The sequence below is a fragment of the Podarcis pityusensis genome (genome assembly GCF_964106645.2).
Source record: "Podarcis pityusensis genome assembly, chromosome: 1".
Taxonomy (NCBI): domain Eukaryota; kingdom Metazoa; phylum Chordata; class Lepidosauria; order Squamata; family Lacertidae; genus Podarcis; species Podarcis pityusensis.
In genome coordinates this window covers 119,880,103-119,891,990 of record NC_138028.1, presented here as the reverse complement: position 1 = coordinate 119,891,990, position 11,888 = coordinate 119,880,103, and the positions used below count along the sequence as shown (strand labels likewise).

The following is an 11,888-nucleotide window of genomic DNA, read 5'->3' as shown; positions in this document are numbered from 1 at the left end:
AGCAAAGTGTCAAAACAATGATTCTTCAACATCAAAGTGGTTGGACTGGCCATGTTGTTTGGATACCTGATTATCATCTTCCAAAGCAACTGCTCCATTCCGAACTTAAAAATGGAAAGCATAATACTGGTGGTTAACAAAAGAGGTTTAAAGACTCTCCCAAGGCAAATCTAAAAAAATGTAATATAAACAGTGACAACTGGGAAACACTGGCCTGCTAGCGCTCCAATTGGAGAACAGCCTTTACCAAAGGTGTCATGGGCTTTGAAGACGCTCAAACTCAGGACGAAAGGGAGAAAGTTGCTAAGAGGAAAGCACGCTTGGCAAACCTTCACCCTGATCAACTGCCACCCGGAAACCAATGTCCCCACTGTGGAAGGACGTGTGGATCCAGAATTGGCCTCCACAGTCACTTACGGACTCACTGTTAAAACCATGTTCATGGAACACAATCTTACTCGGCTATGAGTGAACGCCACATAAGAAGAAGCCCTGTGCCCTCTGAAGTAATGGAATACAGTCATACCTTGGGTTACAGATGCTTTGGGTTGCACGATTTTGGGTTGCGCACTGCACCAAACCGGAAGTACCGGAACGGGTTACTTCCAGGTTTTGGCGCATGCACCGAAGCGCCGAATTGCAACCCGCAGATGCGCAGATGCGGCACTGCAGGTTGCGGACGCTGCAGGTTACGAATGCTTCCTGCACGGTTTACGTTCGCAACCTGAGTGTCCACTGTATGTTGAATCCATTTTCAACTGCTGGTCCAGTCAGCTTTGTACATTAAATGGGAGAGGTAACTTGTTCATTGCCTCAGTTAGCAAGAGTCCCCTGTGCCTGTTTACCCTTCCCATCCCCACTGCCACAACCTTTAAGCCTTTGAAAGACGTGGCTTATAATAATAATAATAAACGTTTCTGTTGTTGTGTTGCTGGATTGCTTGTTGTTTTGAATTTATCTCGTTCTCTCACTAAAATGGATTCAACATCTCCGATGAGGCTGTGGTGTACATAGAAGGATATAGCTGTTCCGCCCTTCTGTGAGCGACTGGTATAATCTTAAGATCTCCTTTGACAATTAATGTCTCTGTAATTCCAATGAGGTTTTAAAGATTGGGAAATTTGTAAGACTGGAGATGGAGATTTGTTATTATTGTTTATATGCACAGGAGGAAATCATTCCATCCACATCCCCGTCTGTCATCAGTATACAGGGATTTGCCTCAGGGGAGTACAGAGTGGTTCAGCTTTCTTATCGGGAGAATCCTTGGTGGGACTGCTGAAGTGTTTAATGGAGGGGAAAATTAACATCTGAGTTGCAGCTGATTTTGTGACATGCAGCTGCCCACTACAGATGTGACTTGCTTTGCTATTACGTGCTATTATGTTTAAAGGTAAAGGTAAAGGTACCCCTGACTGTTAGGTCCAGTTATGGACGATTCTGGGGTTCCACACCCATCTCTCTCTAAAGGCCGAGGGAGCCGACGTTTGTCCGCAGACAGCTTCCAGGTCATGTGGCCAGCATGACTAAGCCGCTTCTGGCGAACCAGAGCAGTGCACGGAAACGCTGTTTACTTTCCCGCCAGAGCGGTACCTATTTATCTACTTGCACTTGACATGCTTTTGAACTTCTAGGTGGGCAGGAGCTGGGACCGAACAATGGGAGCTCACCCCGTTGCGGGGATTCGAACTGCCGACCTTCTGATCGGCAAGTCCTAGGGGCTGTGGTTTAACCCACAGCTCCACCCACGTCCCAGGGGGTATGGTAGGACGTCCCTAGTTTCGTTGGCAAAATTTTGGAGGGTATGAAGTTATGTGATCTTTAAGCCATCTGAAGGCAGCCCTGTATTGGGAAGTTCTTTAATGTTTAATGTTTTATTATGTTTTTATATATGTTTGAAGCTGCCCAGAGTGGCTGGGCCAATCCAGTCAGATGGCTGGAGTATTCAGTTTCCTTTAAAGCCCTCTTCATGTATTATATGTGTAAAGCAGTCCACATGATTAAGTATCCTGTCTGTTTCCCTGAAGTCCAAGCATACTATGAGGGGGAAGCCTATTTGCCTAGATCTCTACCCAAGCAAGCTGCTCTCTAGAGATGTCCACATCCGATGAAATGATAACTAGCATGGAGCCCTTCACATTCATTCACTGCATGCAGATACATACTTTTGGAAGCTTACCAGATTTTTCAATGTGGACTCATTGTTCCTGGAAGGTGGAAAGTTTGATAGCTGCTGCCTTGGTTAATATGTTTCTCCCTTCTCCAGTTCAAGAAATAAATGCAAACACTGGCCTATATCTGTTCTGGCCACCATCATGTTTTCTTTGGTGAAGGAGATCTGTTTCTGAGAAGATATGCCACCACCTCTGCTTCGGTTGTGAAATCTATTTCTATCCGTTTGTTCGTTTGTAAATATTTGTTCACACCAGCTGGTTCCCCTTTCATTCTTCCGATTTGCTGGCTGCAAAAAAATGGCAGTTTACATTGTGCACATAGCTCTCTCTGCCTCAACAATGTTATCATCCGAATGCAAGCCGCTTGCCTGTGAATTAGGCCTCTGTGTTGCTTGTTCCCGTCTTAACAAACGCTTCATCTTTGCCTGCCTGTAATTGTGACAGAATGAAATTGGTGTTTAGGAACCTGTAATATTAGATTCTAGTAACCCAACAGACAGCTAATGGCTGCCACCTCTGTTTAACGTAATGACACTAATGAATTCTGAGGGTTACTTTTCAGCTAGGAAAACATGATGGAAGGTGCTGGAATTTCAAATTAGGTGATGGATTTGCCTCCGTTGAGGCCAATATGCGCAGCATTTGTTTCCTTTTCAGTATATTTTACTCATATTAACAATGGTCATCCACCATTAGGGCAAAACAGAACCATAATATTAGTCAATGGGAACATTTGTTAAAGTGACAGTTAAGGTGCAACTCCTTAAGTCTTCTTCAAGTACTACTGTTAAATCTGCTGCCTTAGGAGCAGTTAGAAGTTATTGTCCTCTCATCAGTGTTGAAGAAAGAATCGAAGGCCAGGCCAATTGGCTTCCATATGTGGAATGGTAGGGACACCATTGTGTCCTTCACCTCAGGAAGCAAAATGCCTCGGGCTGGCCTTGTTCCCTTGTAGATGGAACAGAACTTCTCCTTTGTGAGCTGACACACAGTCCCATCAGTTGGTGTCGCTGAGGTGATCTGGGATAGTTCTCTAGAGCAGGCATCCCCAAACCCGGTCCTCCAGATGTTTTGGGACTATAACTCCCATCATCCCTAGCTAACAGGACCAGTGGTCAGGGATGATGGGAACTGTATTCCCAAAACATCTGGAAGGCCGAGTTTGGGGGTGCCTGCTCTAGAGCTATATATTATTGATTCCATACGTTACTTTTCATTATAAGGCTAGCAATGCTGTGGGCTTTCAAAATATGTTTTGGGGAAAATGGTTTTGGGAAATACGTCATTTTAAGAAACCTAGAATGCTAAACCTTAGAAATCTCCCTGGTCTAGGGCTTCTTCAGTATATAAAAAATATGTCCAGCTTATCTTTGAGCAAGAGGAAAGTTCCTAATGACTGTGGTTGTGCTGCCCTATATTTAGCAGTGCCATCTCATAAAATAGCATGCTTTGTAACCTTAACAATTGCTGATGTGATGCTGGCTAGGTTGGTTTGAGAATGGTACATTAAATTAATCTCCTCTGAAAGAACTGGAGACTGGGTGCTAGATTGGTTTAAGGGGGAAGAGTGGCAGCTGCCTTGGATATTGAAAGAGTTTGCCCCTCTCTGGATCCACCCCTGAGTTCTAAAGTCTCCTCAGTAGGACACCCTAAAACCACCGTCTGGGCTACAGAACTTATCAAGGGGATCCAGAGCTCAGTGCAAGTAGGTTCCTTAAGATATCTACAAACTTTTAACTCAAATAGCAGCTATTCCCTTTGCTCGAGGCTGGCCCAGACATTAGGCGAGGTGAGCCCACTGCCTCAGGTGGCCGAAGCCCCTGAGGCAGTGTCCCCATGGGCACCCGCCATCTCCGCCATCATTGGAGATAAGAAACTGGCGTTGGTCCCGATTTCTGGTGAGATCATGAGGAGTGTGTGAGATCACACCTGAAACAGGTGCTGCTGCCGGCACGGCTTCTCCCCTGGCGATATAGGCAGCGGGGCAGGTGGCAGCAGCAGCAGGGAATAATAATAATAATAATAATAATAATTAATTTATTATTTGTACCCTGCCCATCTGGCTGGGTCTCTCCAGCCACTCTGGGTGGCTTCCAACAAAGATTAAAAATACATTAAAATACATTAAAAACTTCCCTGAACAGGGCTGCCTTCAGATGTCTTCTAAATGTCAGGTAGTTGTTTATCTCTTTGACATCTGATGGGAGGGCGTTCCACAGGGTGGGTGCCACTACCGAGAAGGCCCTCTGCCTGGTTCCCTGTAGCTTTGCTTCTCGCAGTGAGGGAACTACCAGAAGGCCCTCGGCGCTGGACCTCAGCGTCTGGGCAGAACGATGGGGGTGGAGACGCTCCTTTGGGTATACTGGGCCAAGGCCCTTCCTGTTTCATCTCAAATGGCAAAAGAGGATCCGCTGCCACTGCTTTTATCCCAAGGAGTTCTGGGGATTGTAGTCTTGTAGGAAGGTAAAAGGTAAAGGTAAAGGTACCCCTGCCCGTACGGGCCAGTCTTCCCAGACTCTAGGGTTGTGCGCTCATCTCACTCTATAGGCCGGGAGCCAGCGCTGTCCGCAGACACTTCCGGGTCATGTGGCCAGCGTGACAAGCTGCATCTGGCGAGCCAGCGCAGCACACGGAACACCGTTTACCTTCCCGCTGGTAAGCGGTCCCGGGGGTGCTTTTGAACTGCTAGGTTGGCAGGTGCTGGGACCGAACGACGGGAGCGCACCCCGCCGCGGGGATTCGAACCGCCAACTGTACGATCGGCAAGTCCTAGGCGCTGAGGTTTTACCCACAGCGCCACCCGCGTCCCTGTTGTCTTGTAGGAAGAGGGGCTACTAATTCTCAGCCTCACTAAACTACAAAACCCAACATTCTTTGGGGAAAGCCACAATGGTTGCTCTCAGGTCCTGCTGGCACACTTCTCATGGGCATCTTGTTAGAGCTGTATTCAACTAACCTGGCCCGCTAATGGAAGCCAGTGCAATGGTTTCTGTTAATAGGGCTTCCCCCTTTCCCTTGTGCATCCCTGCCTCTCCCAAACCCTCTCTGGAGAATCAGGAAGAACCCACAGAACAGCATGTTGGAGGAGGAGAGAGGGAATTGTTCCACCTGGCAAGCAGAAACGCTTGCGCCGACAGAATGAAGGAAGAGTGTGATGTCGAATTCCTTCCATGGTAATGGAGAAATCAAGATTTTTGCATCATATCATGAAACCGTTTATGATCTCAGCTACTGCAGGTGAAGGTTTTCCTCCTTCGTGGTTTCCAATGCTAAGCAAGCTCTGGTATTCTAGGCAGCGTAGAGAGAAGAGCTATAGCTGAAACGTGTATGCACAGCACTGTTCAAATGGGTTCGCTTTTCGTACTGGCCTTTAATTCTAGGAAGTCGTCATAAAGAACCAGTTGCGCCACTGAAAACGGGCCATTTTCAATTGCCTTGCTGTTTTCTCTTACTGTAGCTGGTGGTTGGTATTTAGTGAGTCTCTCGCCTTTTCTACGAAGGGAGGATATAAACTTGGAAGAGAGACTGAGAAGCATAATATTTTTTAGATGGGGCCACAGTGACTTTTTCCTTTTTTTAAAATGATGGGTGAGAAAACAAAAGAAACACAGAACCTATAAAAGCCAAATGACTGATTTCTTTCCATGGGAGGGCAGGAGTGGTATTTATAACCTCTGCAGGAGGATAGATATAAGGTGGTTTTTGTTGCTTTAGCTTTGATATCAGGAGGCTCCAGTTCACAGGGGATACTAGAGTCTCTTGCTCGTTTGTAAAACAGAATGTTTTCTAGGTTTTGCTTTGAAGTATACAGAAGAGCTCTGTGCAACCAAATATTTTTGAAAGGTATTTCAACAGGCAGGTGTTACTTGATGATGATTCCTTAAAATAACAGAGGCTGGGCTTAGTGTCGTGAGTATATTTTGTCCTTTTCTTACTAATGAAATAATTACAGGTGTTATGTTGAGGGTGTGTGTGTGTGTGTAAAACACTACATTGTCACTGATGCTGATCACCTGATGAACTTTTAAAATATGCTGTTTTATTGCCCGGCTGTGTAAAATGGCTTTGTCCCAAAGCAGTTTTAAAGTGTTTATGTGAAAACAATTGCTTCACAGGGCATTAGTAAATCTGAAATATAGAATTAAACATGTGAATCTGAAAAGGCGCAGCCAAACAAATTCAGTTCAGGCTGGAACTAATATGAAACTCTTGAAAACTATAGGGTAGGTTCAGGAAATATTTATCATGGTACATTAGAGCTTATATTCTCTTGGTTCTCAAATGGTTCTCTAATACGACTGAACCAAATCAAGTTTAACAAACTAATGTGATCAGACATAATAGGGTGTGTGCTTAAAAATAATTTTTCTGACTCTTCCATACATTTCTATATTTAGAACACATTATTTTTGCTTAATCTGAAGCCATGTTATTCTGAATTCTAGCATCTTTTATGCCTTGCCAATTGCACAGTGTCAAGTTTTATAGTTAGAATGTGTTCAGACCTTCAAAGCTCTCTGCCTTGTAGTGCTACTTAGCAATGAACTATTCTTTTCTGATAGTTTCTTTTATTAAGCCATTTATTTATATTGATAAACTAATTGAGAAGCCTCCAGACTGAGCTGAAGCTAGTCATCCCTGAAGTTAGTTATGACTGACATGTTAACATTCTTTTCTGTGACACTTTTATCTCAGATAACAGTAGCAAGATTAGGACCTCTGCCTGCAATTACAGCTAAGCATCACAGTGACTGTGTTTCCTTTAAAATATAATGCCAAATAATTCTGGTTTTGACCATTCATTTGTGGTTCCTGCTGTGGCCACAAGACATGTGACCTGATGCTGAATTTGGGGTGACCCAATGCAAAAATCCTGAGGATCCATGTGGATCCATGCCTTGTAACCACGTTTTTGCGCCATTGCGGCCCCACACAACAGTGGGTGTGTGGTTTTTTTGGGTGCAGGCTGTAGCCATAGACATGTTATGTGATCTGATGGTGAATTTGGGGTGACCCAGTGTAAAAATCCTGAGGATCCATGGGCTTTTACCTCCCCCCCTTCCAGGCAGCCTCTGCATCCCTTATCTCTCTTCCGATCCCACTGATCAGCTGTTTCCTTTCAACACTCCCTTCCCTCTTGTTTTTCTTAGTGTCTTTTCCTTAGCTGGAGCAGTTTTTTGCTCCTCATTTTCTTCTAATTTCTCTCTTTATTGCTTTAGTTTTCCTGTTTCCCCCCTTTGCAAGTTTGCTGTCTTTACCTCCCGCCTCCCAGGCAGCCTCCTTTATCTCTAGTGTCCCTTATCTCTCTCCCCGATCGGCAAACATTCAGCAGCTTTGTTTCAACATCCACTTCCCTCTTTCAAAAAAGAAAGCACGATCTGCTTTTTGGCCCTGGGCAATTCGGCTCCAGGGACCACGCATTCACTCCGTAAGACGCAGAGACATTTCCCCTTACTTTTTAGGAAGAAAAAAGTGCGTCTTATGGAGCGAAAAATACGGTAGTTGAGATTCCTGCCCTTGGAATCCCTTCCAACTCTATGATTCTATGACATGAGCTGTAATGTTGCACTCTGTATTCTTAAAGGGTATGGGTGATACCAATTTGTGCTCACCTGCGAATGGAATGGATTTCCATGAGCAGGACGGGACTCCCCCCTCCTTTCCTCCCTGCGGTAGCCTATCCCATACCCCCAGAATATACACGGACTTTTGCTTGGGGAATGTCAGAAATCACCCAATATTTTATCCAGATTTTGTACTTTTTAAGTATAGTGCTGCATGTTAGTGACTCTGTTGAGATGCTTGTTCCCATGTATAAGACACCCAAATATTTCACACATTATAAAAGTCTGTATCCAAAAGCAAAATAGCAAAAATCAACACTGGGTATTTAAGCTGAGTAATTGTAATCTGTTTGGGTATTTTAGATTTTGTATGTTTTATATATGTACCGTATTTTTCCGTGTATAACACGTCCTCGTGTATAACATGACCCCTATTTTTTGGGACTCCAAATAAAGAAATCCCCCATATGCACTATCTGTGTATAAGACGACCCCCAGTTTTAAACTTGAAAAAATAGGGGGGGAAATACAGTCTTATACATGGGAAAATATGGGGTATGTGGGTGTGGGTATGTAGTTTATTTATTTGGTTTTTCAGATTAAAATTTTACACATAGCCAACAAACAAATAAAAGCAAGATTCCAAGGAATCTCCTGGACTTCCCTACTCCTCTTTGTGGGTTCTGTTGTTAATCATTTCCTCCTGCATCTTTTATGATAATCCAAATCTTTTACCTCTCCATTGTGTCCAAAATTTGCCATTAAACTACAAGTGATATTCCAATCCTACTAACGATCTTAACTGTGTATGATGGTCTTTAAGAGAAGTTATAAATTTTCCCCATTCCTTATTGAAATTTTGGTCTTTGTGATTTCTGATTCTTCCGGTCATTTTAGCCATTTTGGCATAATCCATCAAGTTGACCTGCCATTCTTCTCTGGTAGGGACTTTATCTTCTTTCTATCTCTGGGCCTAAATCGTCTATGTTTTAAAGTAGGGTTGCAAAAAAATATTTAAAAATCCCCTAGATTTTTTAAAAAAAACTGTTTTATCTTTTGTAAACTGCTTTGTGACCTTTTACGATCAAGTGGTGTGTAAATTTTTTTGAAATAAATACAGTGATACCTCAGGTTAAGTACTTAATTCGTTCCAGAGGTCCGTTCTTAACCTGAAACTGTTCTTAACCTGAAGCACCACTTTAGCTAATGGGGCTTCCTGCTGCCGCCACGCCACTGGAGCAGGATTTCTGTTCTCATCCTGAAGCAAAGTTCTTAACCTGAGGTACTATTTCTGGGTTAGCGGAGTCTGTAACCTGAAGCGTATGTAACCTGAGGTACCACTGTAATCAGTTTTTAACAGAACTGAATGCTTGTGTCCATCTATGTATAAGTAACTTAACTGCTGCATTTTTCAGGTGCCTAATCAAGGACTTCGAAAAACGCCCATCTGTCACTCACCTTTTGGAACATCCCTTCATAAGACAGGTCCATGGCAGAGACATGGCACTCCAAAAACAGCTGGCAGATCTCATTCAAGCACAACAACATTTAGGCTCCGTAGCCAAGACAAGGTACTGTTCAATTTCGCTATAGCCGTACTACAAAGTTCCAGAAATTTATGACTTTTAATTGTGAGACATATATTGCTTATGCAGATATCATATAATGCCTTAAAGCTTTTTGCCCTGGTCCAGCAAGTAGGATCAGTGTGCCCCAACTGAAGGAACATCGCAATGGGCATTCCTGTCGATGATGCTCATCTCAGCTGCCCTTGAATCAGCTAGAAGCATCTTGGTGGGGCTGCATTGCCTCATCTGGAGCCACCAGTTCTTATGTATGACAGGTTTACCCATAACTAAAGGTAAAGGTACCCCTGCCCCTACGGGCCAGTCTTGCCAGACTCTAGGGTTGTGTGCTCATCTCACTCTATAGGCCGGGAGCCAGCGCCGTCCATAGACACTTCCGGGTCACGTGGCCAGCGTGACAAGCTGCATCTGGCGAGCCAGCGCAGCACACGGAACGCCGTTTACCTTCCCGCTGGTAAGCGGTCCCTATTTATCTACTTGCACCCGGGGGTGCTTTTGAACTGCTAGGTTGGCAGGCGCTGGGACCGAACGACGGGAGCACACCCCGCCACGGGGATTCGAACCGCCGACCATGCGATCGGCAAGTCCTAGGCGCTGAGGTTTTACCCACAGCGCCACCCGCGTCCCGCGTCTAGTTACCCATAACTAGAGCTGCTATATTGTTCTAATTATTATGGATCCTTACATACAGGAATTACAACATTCCATATAAATGGAGAGCTTCAAGGCAGCGGAAAACAACTTTCTCATTCATGTCTTTTAATCGCATTCAGCCGTAATGGAAGCATCACATTTCAGTAGTTTCTTGGATTTACTGCTAAGACAAACAATGGCATGCAAGTGTTCATTAATTAATAAATGAACTCTTAGCAGGGAACATGCTCATGTTTTGTGATTTTCGGAAGGGCAGAAGATTCAAAATGTGAATAATAAAGTGAGAGTGGTGAAACGTTAAGAGTCCGAACCTTGATGTTTTGGTTCACCATTGGCCTAATATTACCACTAGTATTCGTATATAGCTGGGTACTTAATATTCATCAGGAAAACCTTCTTTTCCAGTCCAATCTAGGGCTAGCTGCAGGGAATATCTCTTGGTTTCATGGCTGTCCAGAGGGTGGCAGGATTTCGCTGTTTTCAAAGTGAATTTAAATGCAAATGAAGGCTCTTCGTCTGCTCTGCAATCATTTCGTAATATGAAATTCGTCTGGCTGCTAGATAAGCTGTAAACCATTATTGTAAATAAATACCTGCTAATGTTGATGAAGAAAATTAAATGTCATGATTCATAAGTCATAAAAATGTATGTGCATATCCAGCCAGAGTGAATGTGCTATTTGAAAACCAAAGGCCCTTAAAAAAAAAAAAATCTTTAAAAACAAAGTAATAGATGCAGTTTCAAGGTGAGTGTGACTTTCCTAATTTCACTGCAACTGGAATTATTCCACATGCTTCTAAAGCAAGGGTCTAGAATGGTCAGACTTGCTTCAGAAGGCTGGTCTTTTATGTTTCTTTTCCATCTCCCCCTCCTTGTTTTTAAGTAAACTGTCTTATGAATTCTCTCCCTGTTGATGGCTGCCGTTTGCAATTTCAAAAGAAAAAAGCCTGCCATAAGGGGCAAACTTGGCTGCTGCGCCAAACACTAATGAAAAACATAGACACGTGATTCCACACTCAGATAGAGAAAATAAAAGAGTCTGAGTGCACGCTGGCCACATTTCTCGTTTCATAATCTTTTTTGAGAGTTATACCTATATGGATGATAAAAACCCACTTGTTTGCTGTAAGAGGCCTGGTCTGTGCACCAGCAGAATAAAGAGAACTCTGAGGTGGAAAAGTGACCTGTGTCACTTCAGACTGCAATGGGTGAATATCATTGCTATAATGAGGTATAGTTGTCTGTGGCTAGCTAGGTGCTATACTGAATACAATGTCTGGAGAGGCTTGTTCAGTGGTGCAGGTAGGTAATTTTAGACTCCGCATTTAACTGTCATATTCTCCCCTCCGTTAGATGGCAATGTGCACTACTACTTTCTTCAAAATACAGTAAGCTTGCATCTTGGGAGGTCCTGGGCCACAGGGAGGTTAGGCTGGCCTCAACCAGAGCCAGGGCTTTTTCGGCTGTGGCCCCGATCTGGTGGAACGCTCTGTCACAAGAGACTAGGGCCCTGCGGGACTTGACATCTTTTCACAGGGCCTGCAAGACAGAGCTGTTCCACCAGGCCTTCGGCCAAGGCACAGTCTGACCTCCTCCTTTGGTAATCTTCATAGAACTCTAGGCCAATGGTTGCCACTAATTTGATTCTGAATTGATTTTAGAATGAATTGATTTTAGAATGTATTTCAAGTAATTGATTGTGATTTTATGTAAACTGTGTTACGTTTACTGTTGTTAGCCACTCTGAGCCTGGCTTCAGCTGGGGAGGGCGGGATATAAATAAATTATTATTATTATTATTATTATTATTATTATTATTATTATTGCTGTGTTTTGGGGACCTTCCTGCTCATTCTACTGAATGGATTCCTGGACTTCTGCTCCAACTGTCGGGGCGGAGGAAGGGGTG

At 43.9% G+C, this 11,888-nt stretch overlaps 1 protein-coding gene across 2 annotated transcripts in view; it reads left to right on the top strand.

Annotated features, from left to right (window-relative positions):
• MYO3B (myosin IIIB) overlaps positions 1–11,888 on the top strand; it is a 296,654-nt gene that overhangs the window by 107,755 nt on the left and 177,011 nt on the right. For both annotated transcript variants that reach the window (XM_080972245.1, XM_080972244.1), the window contains one exon: positions 9,154–9,309. In XM_080972245.1, coding sequence (XP_080828371.1) covers positions 9,154–9,309 — 156 coding nt within the window. The remainder of the gene's footprint in view (positions 1–9,153; positions 9,310–11,888) is intronic.